This window comes from Peromyscus maniculatus, chromosome 9 (genome assembly GCF_049852395.1).
Source record: "Peromyscus maniculatus bairdii isolate BWxNUB_F1_BW_parent chromosome 9, HU_Pman_BW_mat_3.1, whole genome shotgun sequence".
Classification (NCBI taxonomy): Eukaryota; Metazoa; Chordata; class Mammalia; order Rodentia; family Cricetidae; genus Peromyscus; species Peromyscus maniculatus.
In genome coordinates, this window is record NC_134860.1 from 5,417,760 (window position 1) to 5,434,792 (window position 17,033).

Consider the following 17,033-nt stretch of genomic DNA (forward strand, 5'->3'; position numbering starts at 1 on the left):
GGAGCAGAGAGAGGCGTGTGCTAGCTGAGCCTCACACAAGCGTGCGTCATAGAGCTGTTGGCCATGAGTCGGTTAATGAACCAACTGTGTCATGCACACCCGGACAAAGGAAGAGGAAAACTGCCAATATGAACGTGTTCGCTCTCTTACGTGCTGGAGGAACATCTGCAGTTCATAATGAAGCTACAGATAAGATGGGAAAGCAGCTGCATTTGTGGGATGCATTTGGTCTTGACGTCTCATATCTCCTCCCAGCCATCAAAGGTCTGTTTCTTGCCTAGATTATTTGGTATTTTTGTTTGGGATTTATTGTTGTGTTTTTTTTAAAGGTGTATCTTCATTATTCTTAATTATGTGCGTATGCATGTGGCATCCGATCCCCTGGAGCTGGAGTTACAAGCAGTTGTGAACCGTCCGGTGTTGGTGCTGAGAACTACTAGGGTCCTCACCAAGAGCAGCATGTGTGCTTAAGCGCTAAGCCATCTCTCTAGCTAGTGTATTTTTTTAAGGTCGCAGATCCACCCCAGATATACAGTATTTAACAGAAATATTATCTAGAATAATGCATTCTCTAACTAATGCTTCTGGGACACTACATCAATCACCAGGGTAAATCACACAAATGCCTATGGGTGAAGGTCATTTTCTCCACCTCCTGGAACGGTGCTGGCCATGTGACCCACTCCAACCAGAAGGATATCAACAAACCAATCAAGCAGAGACCTAGGAAGGGAATGCTCTTTCTGCTCCTGAAATCCAACACCATGTGAAAGGACCAGTCTGTCCTGTTGAATGAGAGACAGTCACCTCTGCCACCAGGTTACAAACTACCAAGTCTAACAAATAAGGCCATCCAAGATGAGCCACACGCAGCCAAGCGTGTACACACGAGATTGGCAAAAGCACTGCCCGGCAAAGCCATAAGCTAAATAGTGTTTCAAGCCACTAAGTCACAAGAGGTTTGATTTGTAGCAAAAGCTAGCTGACAGACAAATCCATTTTATGGGAAGGGGGAGGCTCAGGCTTGAAGAGATCTGCTGAACTAACCAGTGACCTGGGATTCTAAGCCATTCAGCCTGGCTTCACAGGCCAAGCTTTGCCAGCTCTCCAGCCAAGTCCCTCTACAAATTTCCAATGTTTCCTCACTTAGCGACTCTTCTGGAGAAGGTTAAATGTAGAACATGGCCTTAAGTGGCCCCATAAACACCCAACATGCAGCGCTGAGCTTTGACCTTGTCATTTTGTGCTGACGCTGCCCTTACAGACGACAAAGGGCTCTGCCCTCTTCTGACGCATTCCAAACATTTAAAAATAACAAGACTGCCAGTGCTGACAGATGCACTCGATGTGGTAACACAGGCAGGAGAATAACATTCCCCCTGAGAGGGAGGGAGGGTGTGGGGTGGCTCAGAGGGTCAAGGAGCTCTGACCACCAGGCCCGGTTACCTGAGTGTGATCCACAGCACCCGCACTGTAGAAGGGAACGGACTCCCGCAAGTGCTACTCTGACCTCCACGTGTGGGCTGTGGCACCATGCTCCACCCCCATGCACACAAAATAAATAAACATCAAAATAATTTTTTTAAAGAAGGGAGCCGGGCACGGTGGCCCACATCTTTAATCTCAACACTCGGGAGGCCGAGGCGGGGAGATCTCTGCGAGGTCAGTTGGTTCTACATAGTAAGACTCTGTCTCAATGAACAGACGGATACACGAAGGGAACTCTGAGGTGTGACACACCGGGGGTGAACACTAGTGATCTGTGTCAAATGAAATGAGCCAGTCACAAACCCTGAGCACGCCTCAGTACCTCGACACCTAGGAGGCTTCTAGAGCAGGAGAGCTCCCAGGAGAGGAAGCAGAAGGATGGCTGACGGGGTCTGTGCGGAGAGGAGTGGGGAGCCATTGTGTAGTCATGGCTGCAGAACCCGAGCTGGAGAAGGGAAAAGGTTCCGGCGCTCTGGGATGCATCACCAAGTAGATGTCGATGCCGCTGAGCCAGCACACTTGAAAACGGTTACGTGGAAATTTTCTTGTTACATATGTTTTACCAATTTAAAAAGAGAAAGAAAAACAAAACAACAACAACAAAAAAACACCCCGAAACCCAGCAAGTAAAAGTTGCTCTGCCAATGATAGCATGACAGGCCCAAGACTCCTGCGGGGCAATCAGACCCCCCAGAGCAGAGCAAGCAGAGGCCAGGGGGCCCTCACCCTCAAGCTGACAGCCTTGGAAACAGCTTGGGCCCCAGCACAAAAGCTCCCCAAGAAACCAAAGCCAGTCCCCTGCCCCAGCCCAGCTCAGAAAAGATGGCAAGGTCTGGCTCCTCTTGGTCTAACTTGGACTTGGTCTCAGGGTCACAAGATGGCCTGATTTATTGTCAGGAAAACGATCTGACATTGAGCACGAGGCAATGTAGAGTTATGACCCAGGGTTACAATTCCTGCTGGTCCTATGACTACGTCTTTCTAAACTCTTTACAGAAAGCCAAGTTGTAGGAAAGGTTTTTCTCCTTGTGAGTACCCTGTGGGATTCAACGGGATGCTGGACGGGGGATACAGGCAGTCCGAATGTGTGAAACCACCTGTGAAGAGGGAAAAGGCAGAGAAGGAGGGAGGGGAGGAGGGAGGGAGGAAGCCGGCTCTAAATTTTCCACAATAAATTCTTAAAAAAAAAAAAAAAAAAAAAAAAAAAAAAAAAAAAAAAACGACACTGAGACCCAAGCTCCTCGAGGACTCCACTGTCAGATGTGTCCTCTCATTTCAGTCCTAAGAACAATGCCTCCAGCATTTCAAGAATGGATGCAGCTCAGGATGCACACTTGAAGGAAGCGCTTTGCAGGGCTCTCAGCTACAACCGTGCAGGCCAAGTCAGAGGGGTTTGCCAGCATCCAAAGGAAGGGAGCTGAGATGAGGCAGAGGAAGAAAACTTGGCAGCAGCTGAAAGGTCACGGGGCCAGTCACAACATCTGGCTCAAGCCCAGGTAACCTGTCACCCACAGAATGAGATGTTAACATCCTGCCTGAGCCTTCGCATCCTTCCAGTTCCTCCATTAGAGACCAAAGTCCCTTGGAACGGAGGGCAGTGGCACCCCAATCCTCCCCACTTCCCACCAGCAAGCAGGGAAGAGGTCAGTGAGAGGCTTTGCATGCTCAGCTCCAGTCCAAGCCCCTCAAGACCCATCTGGGCTCTGCCCATTGCAGCCAGCCACCTGCAGGATCTGGCATTATCTGGCTATAGCTGATAACTCAATAGTTGCCCAAGGGCCTCAGAGATCATGATTGTCATCTTTAGTGGCAAAAGAGAAGAGAAGGAAGGGATATGTCACAATGCACTGCTTCCCAGCAGATGAGGTGCCTCCCAGTACAGTTCCCTCCCACCCCTGTCCCAAAGGAGATTTGGGGTACAGAAGAGAAAAGGAGGCTGTAAAACCCACTCAGGTGTGGCGGTAGCCAGATGAGGCCCCACCCACCAAGTATGACTGGGATGATGCCAACCAGACCGCTTTGCTCCCCCAGCTATGAGCAGGAGGGATGTGAGTGGTGAGGAGGGGAGAGTTCTAAGTTAGGGAGGTGGAAGGGGATGTTGGATTGGCAGGTGGTTCCCCACGCCCATCATTCACATGTTTGTTCATGGATTCCTTCCGTACACAGTACCCTAGACAGAATTCCGTGTATGCGGAGCTTTGCTCACGGAACACTCAGACCTGACACATCAGGAGGTGAGAAGTGCCTCTCGGGTCACTCTGCCTGGTACCTCTCAGGGGTCACTCTGCCTGGTGCCTCTCAGGGGTCACTCTGCCTGGTGCCTCTCGGGTCACTCTGCCTGGTACCTCTCAGGGGTCACTCTGCCTGGTGCCTCTCGGGTCACTCTGCCTGGTACCTCTCAGGGGTCACTCTGCCTGGTGCCTCTCGGGCAGCCACTAGGAGAGGAAGAATGCACAAGCTCCGGACACATTCACAATGTCCATGAGTCCAGCTCGCCAACGGAGAGGACTCAGTCACGTGGCAAGAGCCATTATCAGCACCCATACAGTATCAATGGTGTCTTGAGCTGGAATGGAGCTGATGAGGAAGGGCAGGGTATAGGAAAACTGAGCAAATGCAGCCATCCTTGTACCAAGCCAGAGCCATTTCACATGGGACGAGTGCTTCTAACCTTCGTGGGAGATACAGAAACCAAAGGGTGACCCCCAAATGCAGGTGGGGGCAGTGGACAGGGGAGACATCTGCAGGCCACCTTACCTGCCTGGCCACCCTGCGGGCCTCCCAGTAAGGCTTCGAGTCCTCCACAGCTTTGCCGATTTTCTTCACCAGTTCGTCTAGTTTCACCGTCGCCTCGACCAAGACAGATCGGAATTTCTGGCGTGCATCCTGTAGCCAGGGGGAAGATGGAGGAAATACCATCAGGCTGAGGAAGGAAGCTGCAAACATCTGCTGCATCTGACCAGAAACACCTGGAAGGAATTCAATGCCAGGCTTGGCACCATCCAAAACCTGTCAGCCATTCTAAGAAGGGTCCAGAACCCACACTGTCCAATCAATGGCTGCCACCAGCTACAGGAGAGCTTCAAGCTGGTCATGAAGAAAATGTATTTGCAACCTACTTTAGCTACACTTAGACGTTAAGCTTTTCAATCATTCACTCATCCACTTGTCCATTCAGAATAGTCTTTCTATGGCATCAAACTCTGAAACCTTCCTGCCTCCACCTGCCCAGTGCTGAGATTTAATAGGCATTCACCACCACACCCTGTAATTTATGTATTTTATTTATGTAATTTAAAAACCTTGTAAAAAATGTGTCTGGTTGCTGGGCAGTGGCGGCGCACGCCTTTAATCCCAGCACTTGGGAGGCAGAGCCAGGCAGATCTCTGGGAGTTTGAGGCCAGCCTGGTCTACAGAGTGAGTTCCAGGACATCCAGAGCTGTTACACAGAGAAACTTTGTCTTGAAAAGCAAAAATAAAAAAACAACAAAAATAAGGGGTTGGGGATTTAGCTCAGTGGTAGAGCGCTTGCCTCGCAAACACAAAGCCCTGGGTTCGGTCCTCAGCTCTAAAAAAATAAATAAAATCACAAAAACAAACAACGTGCCTAGCGACGATTATGTTAGACAGCCCTGTGTATGTTAAAACTGTCTCTGTCCTCTGGGGAAGAGCTCTCAGTCGCCTTTGGTGGCCTCAGTTGATATGACCTGACTGTTTCCCACACTCCCACAGAGCCCCAAGCCTTGGGACTCACAAATGCTAAACAGAGTGCAGGCTTACCACATGCAGAAGAGGGCACTTCCATCTGAGGGTATGCCCGTTCTAGAGCCACCAGTACGGGGATGCTGGGGAACTCAGCAGCAGAGACAGACACCCCCCTCCACTAGACCTGCTACTGCACAGGGCTCCTAGAAACCTTCAAAGGAGTAGGGAGGATCTTCACAGAAGCCTGAGCGGGGAGAGAGACTTGGGGGCGGAGGTGGGGGGGGAGGGGCGACTTATTCCAAGAAGAACACAAGCTTACTTGGCTGAGAAGAGGAAGGGAATGGCAATGTTTGCAGGCATCTAAGGGAGCCAGATGTCTGCAACCTGGACAGGGCCTTCCTCCAATTGACCTTGAGAACTTGTGTTGTACACGTGGGATTGGAGGGCCTCAGTGGAGCTAAAGAGGCTTGGCTTAGTTCTCCTAGTTCACACCCTTATCATCTCAAGCTATGGGCTTGGAAGGAGGGCATGACAATGTCCCTGGCCTTCCAGAACATGAGGGTGTGGTCTCTGCTGTTCTTGGGAGCTCCTGAGCCCAAGCCCCACTTCTGACACAGGCTGTTGCCCCAGTTCTGGTCACTGTCATCACGGTTTTGGAGGTACACCCAAGCATCTCTTCCTCACTGAAACCTTCCCTCTTGGAGGACGAAGGGAAGTCCACAAGCTTGCACAGTTCAGGATGCCCAGAACGTTACAGCATCCGTGAGCCCTGCACCCTTGGTTACATAAGCCCCAAGCAAGGGCTGGCAAGCCTCCCGAGCTGTCTGAAGGTTTCTGCTCCGGATTCTGTGAGTCATCACCCATGCTGGGCCAGGATACTACAGGTGGGTTTTTTGAGACAGGATCTCCCTTAGTAACCCAAACTGACCTTGAACTCACAACCCTCCTGCCTTTGCCTCCCTGGGAGGCTGGGATCATAGTGTGTGAAGGATTCCAGGAAAAATGACCTGATCATATTTGGGTCTTTTCAAACTGTCACAGGGCTTTGAGTTTTTCTGAAGGTGCCTTGGGCAGGTCTTTAGGGCTCATCAGCCTGGCTAATATCCCTCTGTGATTCTCTGTCCTGAAAATGTGACCATTCAAGAGAATGTGGGTGGGGCGGGGGACAGATTTGATAACCACATTTCCCACACTTGGGCATCACATGATCGGCTCCATCCAACCACCACATATCCATTCATCAAAGTGGTCCCAGCTTACAAGGTCATCTTTCCTGAGACCAAGTGATCTAGTTCTTAATTTTGCCACATATCGTGGCTACTTGAGTGATCATTCCCCCCAAAGTACTGAGGTATGGGAGCCCACAAACCAAAATCTTTCCCCCCTGCCCAATCTAACAGCCCCAACCCCATGGCTCAGTTTCTGGTGGACCCAGGTGTGGTCAAGTGACCCAGGCTAGCCAATCAGTAATGCATACTCCTAGCCACAGTGGTTGTGGAGGGGGGAGGGGGAGCGGTCAATAAATCAGAACTTATGAGACTTAATTCTAAAGATTTTCTGAAACTTAGCAAGAGAAACTTTCCCCCTAAGGTAGCTAAAGGATGGGATGGAAGCATGGAGTAGCTGGCCGTCACCGGGGAACCATGAGATAGCCCACACAGCGGTATGAAAGAAGGGACCCAGCAACCCTACATTCTACTATATTCTCTCTCTCTCTCTCTCTCTCTCTCTCTCTCTCTCTCTCTCTCTCTCTCTCTCTCTCTCTCTCTCTCTCTCTCTCTTTGGTTTTTCGAGACAGGATTTCTCCTTGTAGTTTTGGTGCCTGTCCGGATCTCGCTCTGTAGATCCACCTGGCTCTGCCTCCCGAGTGCTGGGATTAAAGTACTATTCTCTTCTTAAGGCAGTCCTCACCACCACCTTTACCCCCTTGCTTTCTGTTTTATTCAAGCTGGCCGGAACTGGACTTCTATCAACTGCAACTGAAGTGCATCTTTAAAAACCCCAAGATGGAAACATACACCTTTAGTTAGTCACTATAGTCACTACATTAACGCGGGTAGAAGAGAAAGACCACTCGCCATGCTATCCGGGTCACAGCACAGTAATTAAGTACAGCTGGCTGCTGGAGGGCTTCCGCCACTGGAGCAGAGAGGGTGGGATTTAACTCGATTTAAAAGATTTCCTGCCGGGCGGTGGTGGCGCACACCTCTAATCCCAGCACTCGGGAGGCAGAGCCAGGCGGATCTCTGTGAGTTTGAGGCCAGCCTGGGCTACCAAGTGAGTTCCAGGAAAGGCGAAAAGCTACACAGAGAAACCCTGTCTCGAAAAACCAAAAAAAAAAAAAAAAAAAAAAAAAAAAAAAAAAAAAAGATTTCCTTAAATACCATCTGAACAGCTAGTTGCCACAGACTTGTGCCTCCAGCTCCATTCCCTGGTTCAAGAAAAGACCTCACTAGAGCTCTTTGTCACCAACAGCACAGTCAAATGATCCTACAAGACGGAGTAGGGCTGCTTCAGGATTGAGTGCACAGAAGGTTGTTTTCCTGGGAAATGATCCATGAAGACGGGTAATTCATGATGACAAACACCTCCGGAAGATGGGCAGGTCTTTACCAGTCAAAAAACAGGCACCACTGGGCATGCTTGCCCAGGCCTGTAATTCCAGCACCTAGGAGGGAGAGGCAGGAGGATCTGGAGTTCAAGGCCAGCTTGATCAAAAAACAAGCGAAGGAAGACATTTATTTACTATCCCTGGGCCGGTGATCTGTTGTTTTGAGATGGCTTGCTATGTAGCCCAGGCTGGCCCGGAACTCACACTCATCCTGCCTTCAGAACCTGTAAGAACTGGCATTATGGGTGTGTACCACCACACCCAGCAACCCAGCTGACTTAAAAATCTGCACTTCAAGGAGTTCTAAACTGGTTCCCTCTGTGTGGTGTCTTTAGATCTCCAAAGCTTATGTGACTCACATGGAGGGTAATTTATTTAAGCAGAGAGTTGCTGACAGCGGCAATCTCCTTGTTTGAATGTGTCAGTGTGTCAAAATCACAGCCCCACATCAGATAAGAGCTCCAGCTAAGCCACCCAGAGCCTGTGTGCCTTAGGAACAGGCTGTGTCAGTATACTTGAGACAAGTCCCTGTTTTCGGGCCAATCGACTTAAACCAAGTCTCAACCACCTTGTTTGTAAACTGAGAATAATGAATGGTTTCACAGAGGTGTCCCCAGAACCAGTGGCATAAAGACAGGATGCCAGATTTTTAAAAATAACTGTCCTACATATCAGAGATGACACGCACTTCAAAGGCTCCTTGGTGATACTGTTTATAAATACACAGCTTTGGTTTGGGGAGAGAGGCCTCAAAGGCATGGGTGGAGCCTGGAAATGACCCTGCAAGACAGGCTCGGCAGGAACCACAGCCCCAGCATGCAGATAGGACAACCGGAGCCTGGTGGCATGATCTCTCTGAGGCTGCATGGTAGGTATCTCACGCTAGACAGTCAACCTACCAGCCCAGCTTGCAGTGGTCTCTAGTGGTTCCCTAAGCATGGTCTGCAGGACCCACTAGGGAATCCCTGAGACTTCTCCAGGGAGCCTGATGTTATACCCATTTTCATGATAAAGCAGGCCTCTTGATGTTTTCCTTCTTAAAAAATATTTAACGTATATATGTTTATATATGTGTGGGGATGCATGCATGGCCTCACGTGGATGTCAGAGGGTGATTGTACAGTTGGTTCTCTGCTTTCACTGATACATTGGCTCCGGGGCCCAGATTCAAGTCATCAGTGTTGGTGGCAAGTGTCTTTAGTCACTGAACTATCTCATTGGCTGTGTTCCTTTGCCTTCTCACCTTCATCCTCTCATGAGTGTCCCTGGAGTTTTCCAGAGGCCATGTTAGGATTCTGCCACTCCAGCTGTATGACCGCACACGCACAGTTCAGTAGCTAAGCAGGGGTCTTATGTCATCAGCGCACTGCATGATTGTGCGAATACGCGCAGCGCGGTCACGCAATCAGCCCACGTGGCGTAGCTCCATAAGCCCGCCTGCGCATGTGCAGGGGAATCCTTAAAAGCCGGACACAGCCTCCTCCCCTCTCTCTTCTGCTCTTTCCTCCTCCCCCATCTCTCCTCCTCAGGTGTCTCTTCCCAGGCCTGGCCACACTCTCCTCTGTCCCCCTCTTCCTTCTAAGAAAGCTCTGACACTGGGTTTTCTCGTGCCCTTTCTCGCACGGTAACCAGCGCCACTTATTATTTTTTAAAACCAACACATGTGGCTTGTGGCATCACAAGAAATAGAATATGGACAAGAGACAAACACTTCCACTGTGATGAGATGCAATTTGGGTTTCCATTCTCTAAACCTGTGAGATAAATACGTTCTTTTAAAAAGGAAGAGAGAGAGAGAGAGAGAGAGAGAGAGAGAAAGAAAGAAAGAAAGAAAGAAAGAAAGAAAGAAAGAAAGAAAGAAAGAAAGAAAGAAAGAAAGAAAGAAAGAAAGAGAATGCCAGGCCCGGTGGCACACACCTGTAAACCCCAGCACTGGGGAGGCAGAGGCAGTTGGCTCTCTGTGAATTCAAGGCCAGCCTGGGCTACAAAGTGAGTTCCAGGCCAGCGAGGCCTGCACAGTGAGACCCTATCTCCAAACCACCACCACCACCACCACCTTTAATTTCTAATACGACAAATATACCTGAGGCTTCACAAATTCTTCAGGACTCTCGGTGATTGCTGGAGATTTAAAGTGACCCGAGCCCCAGGAGCTTCAGTGTGCTGCATGGCACCACACTGCAGCCATTACACCCCCTTGGACCCCCTCTGTAAAGATACATGTGGAGCCAGAGCGAGGCCACGGCTCTGGGGAAGAGGGGAGCTATTCCTTCCGGAGACACTTTGACGCCTCCCCGACTTCTACAGGGGACCCTGTCAGGTACCATCACATCTTTGGGGTTATCTTAAGCAGGGGAGTGCTCCAGAGTCTGCCAGAGAAAGAGACCTGCTGGAATCTGGGGAGCCTCACACCATCATCTGAGGGTCAGCACGCCGTCACTTTTCTCCAGGCGTGTTTACTCTGAATGTGCTGTGGTGGGGACAGAAGCCAGGGCTCACACATACAGGACGAGTGTTCCACAACTGAGCTACATCCCCAGCCCACATTATTATTACTGTCTGCTGGCTTGGCTTGGGACTTTTATTCTTCTTGTCTGTTTTTATGAGACAGGCATAGGCTGGCCTCAAACTCATAGTGCTTTCCCTGCCTCAGTCCCCCAAGTGACAGAACTACAGGTGTGTGCCACCACACCTAACTTCTAGCCCAGATAGGCTTAAAAAAAAAAGTTTGCTTTAAAATTTTTTTCTTTAGACTACGGTGGTGGCTCACATCTTTAATCTCAGCACTCCGGAGGCAGAGCCAGGCGGATCTCTGTAAGTTCGAGGCCAGCCTGGGCTACAGAGTAAGTTCCAGGAAAGCTAGAGCTACACAGAGAAACCCTGCCTCAAAGGAAAAAAAAAAATGCCTTTTCTTGCATGGTTGCTTGTGTATAGTAATAAAACCTCCTTTTTGGGCAGGGTGAAGTGAAAATAAAGAGCGGTTTAAAAGACAAATGTGGAGCAAGTAGTCCAGGCAGTCCTAGGACAGGGCGGAGTGGCAGCAACAGGAGGTCGAGATGTTAGAGGTGAACTGGTACGATGGCATGTCCCTGCTGGCAAGAATACTCCAGAACCATGATACAAGGCACCCCGGAAACGTCCTGGCTTACAGCGGTGGTGGAGTACAGAGCGGTTTAACGGAAGCCTGCTGCAAACCACTCTCCAAAGCCGTCCCATCCAGTCCTCGAGAGCACTTGGGAGAGTTCCCGACACGCACGAAGAAAGCACTCAGGGATGTTTGGAGGAGACGGTAAGTGCTCTCTGATGGTTGAGAGATCTGTCTGAAAGGCTCGGAGACCGTAACCATCCCACAGGCGGCTAAAGGAACACGTGATGCTGCTAGTGCGACAGATTTGTAGTTAATTTAAGCTAACCCTCAACAACTGTCCATGGCTAATGGCTGCCATATGGGACTGCACAGTCCTGTCCCTAGAACCTTTGCTTTTCCTGACTGCATCATGCTCCCAGGACCTTCCGGCTGTTGCCACTATCTGTCGGTTTTTCTCTCAGCCCACACCCCACAGCCCCGTGACAAGGGGACCCAGGACGGTTTCTACCTTAAGAATCAATCCCACAGCGGGGTTTGAAGCTGGCTGACTGTGCCCGGGTAGAGCAGGGCCCAGGAAGACAAGCCAGAAGGGCCGAGCAGAGCGTGAGGACACAGGAGCCAGGACGAGGCAGAGACGGCCAGGGGAGCCAGATGGAGAGCAGCAGAGACGAGGGCCAGCCCTGCGCAGTCCACGACACTCCCGACCACTGCACAGGCCCCACTCCACGTGGCGAAGGCATCTGACAAGGACACCTTGGTTAGAAGGACCTCACAGTCACAGAGGAAATGAACAGGAAGAGGGAGAAAGGACAAGAACCCTAAGTTGGGGACACCTCCAGATCACTGCGCTGTCGCAGCCCGCTTCCCTGGGTCACATCCTTTCCCCACTGTAAGCCCTGACTTTGGTAGTAGAGACTTGTGGAGGGCCTGCCAGTCCTGCTGGTTTCCTCCCTGAGGACTGTCCCCCACATGACAGGGAGCCCTGATGCCGCCACGTTTCTGACACAAGCCCCTTCCACTGAGAACAGAACACCGAAAGCCAGAAGGAACAATGAGACCATCAAGAACCCAAGTGCAGACAAGAGCAAGAGGTGGCAGACGAGCCAAGTACCTGGTCTCTTGCTTGGGGCACAAAGAAATGTGGCCACGGAATCTGGCAGGCGGAGGACACCTTCGAAGGACGAGAGGCACAGTAGTAACTGTGTGAGGACAGCAGGTATAAACCAAGAGCTCCAGGAAATCTAGGGTCTCCCTGGAAGATCCAACAACTCTTCCCTCCTTCGGGTTCCAGGAATGACTCCTATGGCCTTTAAGAACTTTGAGTGGACAGTGGGGCAAAGTGCAGAGGTGTCTAAACCTGGGCAGGTGCCAGGCCCCTGGACAGCCGTGGTGTCCAAGCCGGACCCTGCTCCTTAACCCAACCCTTATATGGCCTCACGTGACCCATTCTGGTTCTGAACCAAGAGGAAGAAAAGATAGATGTCACCACAGATTCTTCCTTCAAGTTCCCCCCTATAATAAAAGGGGGCCTTTGGAGACATTTTAGGCCTTGGTAGAATCCATCCCCTGCATGCAGAAGGGCTCTAACTCTGATCGGCCTAGAACTGCTCCCAGGCCCACCCAGAAAACCACAGCCTTCCTTTGAACATGAGGTGGGTGACAGGTCCCCAGTCAAAACTGGAATGGGAAGAAAGGCTTTTTAAAAGCTTTTCATGCCAGGCAGGCAGTGCTAGCACTCACCTTTAATCCCAGCACTCAGGAGGCAGAGTCAGGTGGATCTCTGTGAGTTCGAGGCCAGCCTGGTCTCCAAAGTGAGAGATCCAGGACAGGCACCAAAACTACACAGAGAAACCCTGTCTTGAAAACAAACAAACAAACAAACAAAAAAAGCCCCACAAAACAAAGCAAAAAGCTTTTCATCCTAAAATGATTTCCGATTTGGAAAAAGTGAGGGTAAAGTGGAGATGTGAACATTTGGTGTGCGTTTTCTAAGATAAAACTGTCTTATGATAGTGCAGTGACCAAAACCAGCACATTAACCCTTGACCCATTGCTATCCACTGAGCTGTGTCGAGGCACACTACATCAACTAGCTCACTCAAGTCTGGGGGCACACACCTGTAACCCCAGCACTGGGGAGGCCGAGACAGGAGAAGTGTGGGTTGTAGGCTGGCCCCGATCACCCTGAGAAAAGGAAAAGGACAAGGAGAGGGGGAGGGGAAGGGAATGAGGAGTGAGGGAGAGGAGGCGTGAACAAGGCTTTTCCCAGGGGTCACAGAGTTCGCCGAGTTCTCTTATGCCATCCTTCTACCGTCCCCAAATCTCAGCTCTTGAGTCTCATCTTCCATACCCTTGAATTGTTTTTAATCACATGGGACAGTGACTCTGCAGAGTGTCCCTTCCTTAGGAAATGGCTACCTTTCAGTTCACCTGTCATCAATACTATAGGTCCAAACCACAAGAATGAGGCTAAAGCCATTGGGAAGGAACGTTTCAACACCCAAGGCCCAAAGCTCCCCAGAAACTCATCAGCCTTTGCAAGCACCCAGCGCAAGGGTCAGTCAGGCATGCCCCCAAGGAAGGACTCGGGACATGCAGCTGGAGAGACTGGCAGGCTCCCTGGGGTTTTTGTGTGTCAGCCACACACACATTCCTGAACCCACGGGATTCTTTAAAGACGAGGAGGCAGAATCGCCAAAGCTGTGCAGCTCCACTGAATTCAACCCCAAGCAGCCGGTTTCCACGTTTAGGCCAAGAGGTTTAGCTGTCTCTACTTTGAGACCCATGCTTAAAAACAAATCTGACTCATTCAATTCCAGACCTGTAACTGAGGTGCACATTAACCAGGCAGTGCTTCGAACACTCGTCAAGCTGTTCCAGATACAAGATCCACTTTATAAGAAGCTCGAGTTGAGAACCAGGACAACAGGACAAGTTCAGAGCCCAACCTCGGGAAGCTCTGGAGACCATCTGGCACCGCCTCCGCCCGAGGCATGCATCCACCCACCACAGCATTCCAGGCAAGCCGCGCTGTGTCACTTCGGCTGGCTTTCAGTCTGTCTCCCTCCGTGCCGCAGCGATCGGCGTGGAAGGAGAGAGAGGAGAACACAGGACGCAAAGGAATCAGTGTCAGAAGTCCACTTGACAGACACGCCAGAGGCAGCCGTCAACGGCGTCTGCTCCTGCGAGGAGACCGGGGTTTGGGGACAGAGGCCGTACTTTCAACCCTGCTCTGGGCCCTTGAAAAACCTGTGTCAAGTACTGAAAAACCTGTATCAAGTACGGTTTCAACAAAACTTAAGTTTTGTCAGATCTTATGGCACAAGCCTGAAATCTCAGCTACCTGGGAGGCTGAGGCCAAAAGATTGCAAGTTCAAGGCTAGCCTGATCAACTTGCCGAGACCATATTTCAAAATAAAAAACAGGTAAAGGCTGGGGATATCAGTGGTACAGATTTGCCTTGAATGCATGAGGTCCTAGGCTTAATCCCCGGCACTGCAAAAAAATTAAATTAAACTACAGTGAAGTTAGTATGCTGTGGTACAGCCTGACCACAAAGCTTTGGAGCTTCCCAGCGTGTCAAGACTATGGGTGCTTTGTAATGTAGGCAGCATGTGGTTAGCCTAAAACTGAAGTCCATTGCCACAGAATGGGAGAGCTGGGAAGGACGCTGCCCACCAGTTAACTCAGATGCTTCCATGTCACAGATGAGGAAGCCAGGTTTGTCCCCCACGAGGACGAATGCCTGGTGTCACCACAGAGACTGAAAACCCAGCTTCCAGACCATGCTCTTTTCACTTCACCAGTCTCCACAGGGCCCTCAGAGACCTCCTCCACACTCCCAAACATGTACCCCCACACCATTAAAGTGCATGGGCTCCAGACTCAGATCCCACACGTTAAGTCCAGTCTCTACCTCCACCGGCTGTGTGACCTGGGAGGACGGACTTAACCTCTCAGTGCCTGTTTCTCATCGACATCCTCAAGGGCTATTAAGAGACCAAGATCACCTGCACAAACACTTCACAGCCTTACAGTAAGCTCTCCTAAACAGCTATTTTTATGTAGTTAGTCAACAAGAGACGGTAAGGGCAGGACAGGCCCTGGATCAACATTACAGACCAGGGACCATGTCGGGCACTGTATGAACACCATCTAATCATTAACAGTCCTTGCCAGGTAGTTCTTGACTTCTGGATCTGAAATAGCTAAAACAAACAACTCGGGGCTGAAAAGATGCCTTGGGGGTTAAGAAGCACCGCTCTTGAGAGGACCTAAGTTTGTTTCCCAGGACCCATGTCACAACTCACAGTTGCCTGTAACTCTATCTCCTCCTGGCTTCACTCATATGCATACCCGCTCACCAGACACACAAACTCACACGTAACTTAAAAGTAAAAAGCAGATAATCCAGCAAAGCACACACCTTGAATCCCAGTGCTTGGGAGCAGAGGCAGGTGGATGGATCTCTGTGAGTTCAAGGCCAGCCTGGTCTACATGGGGAGTTCAAGGCCAGCTGGGGCTATAACCCCACCCATGTCTCCAAGGCTGCACGTTGAAGGCAGCTCTCCCAAGCAAGGAACGGCAGCCTCCACCATGCCGGCCATGGGGTTTCTTCTTGTTTCCCTATTGAAACTCCCCTAGGTGGTTTCTGACTCCAGGTTTCACAGTGTTAGAGTGCAGTCTCTTGAACAAGCTCCAGCTGGGGACGAAGATTCAGTTTCTAGCAAATGGACTCAACACTGGGACTTGATTTCTCTAGGAGACCCAGCAGCCATCAAGGAAAGAGGCACCAAGGCAGGCGTGGCCATAGACCTTCAGAAGGTACGCTCCAACTCAGCGAGCATAGTTTCTCTACCTTCAGCTCTAGGTGGCACTAATTTTTTTCCCAATAGGCATTGAAGCCTTAGCATAATTTTAAAAAACTGTATTTGTTTATATTGTACATGTGTGTGGGCACAATGTCATGGATATGTGGGGAGGTCAGAGGACGACTTGTAGGAGGTGGTTCTCTCCGCCATGAGGGTCCCGGGATTCAGCTCAAGCTGTCGGACTTGGCAAGTGCCCTTCTACTGAGGCATCTCGCAGGCTCATACAGCACAATTTCTAAGAAATGGAAAAGCAGCATCAAATCCCCTACGTCCAATCAAGACCCACAGCGCTGCTAACATCTGCCCTTTCCCTTCATGCGGCTAGCTCATCTCAGGTTACTATGAGTTCTAACCATTAAAGCACTTCTCAAAAACATGGTGAAATGTGGCTGCTTGTGAAGCATGCCCCCAAAAGGAAAGGAGAATCACTGTGTCTCTGTGACCACGCTGAGTACGGTAGTTTCTAAACATGACCCAGAATTCTTCAGCTTTTGCTCCCATTAGGAGGAATTTGAAGTTAGGTCTGTCAAGAAAACACAGAAGTACCACACTGAAAGTTCAAAGGATCAGACAGAAAAAGCTGTCAAGTTTCCATGGGGTCATCTTGGGACCAGCATCCCGGGGAAATGCCACGCATCCTAAGGTCAGAGAACCAGAGACCACCATATTGGCAAGGTGCTTGCCGCTGCTCTAGTTAAAACCACTTGCTTAACTCCCAGCCAAGGGCCAGCAACTGAGTGGGCCATTGTGGATGTCATCATACCCTCAGATGACCACAGCTCCAACCACCACCTGGCTGCAACTGCAAGAGAATTCTCCAGCGCCGGGCAGTGGTGGCACACGCCTTTAGTCCCAGCACTTGGGAGGCAGAGTCAGGCAGATCTTTATGAGTTCAAGGCCAACCTGGTCTACAGAGTGAGATCCAGAACAGGCACCAACACTACACAGGGAAACCCTGTCTCAAAAAACCAAAAAAAGAAAAAAAAAAAAGAGAGACTCCTCCAGCAAGAACAGGCCCACTGGGCCTCATTGACTCCTTTCCAAATCCTGATGCACAAACCACAGTCCAAATAAAATGGGTGCTGTCAATTCTAAAGGTGGCAGGTACAGCAAGAGAGACCACCACCATGTACATTTCATCTCCTCTCAAAAAACAAAAAACAAAAAGGTAAAACCCTAAAGAAGGGACAGACATTCAACCTGTGGGCTTCAAATCTATCACAACAACCTGAGCCCTTCCGTCTGCTGGCCACAGAAGTGGGGTGTACAC

General features: G+C 50.3%; 1 protein-coding gene across 2 annotated transcripts in view; it reads right to left on the reverse strand.

Annotated features, from left to right (window-relative positions):
- The window catches only part of Sh3bp5 (SH3 domain binding protein 5), a 71,631-nt gene that overhangs the window by 40,473 nt on the left and 14,125 nt on the right, over positions 1–17,033 (reverse strand). Inside the window, exons 1-2 of one of the 2 annotated variants that reach the window (XM_076544229.1) lie at positions 12,004–12,026; positions 4,246–4,374 (exon numbers count right to left, since the gene is read on the reverse strand). Coding sequence is in view for 1 of the 2 variants with exons in the window: in XM_006981527.3 (XP_006981589.1) it covers positions 4,246–4,374 (129 nt within the window). In the remaining variant the exon portion in view is untranslated. Of the gene's footprint in view, positions 1–4,245; positions 4,375–12,003; positions 12,027–17,033 lie in introns of those variants that run through there. The other variant, XM_006981527.3, reaches the window with a different exon arrangement.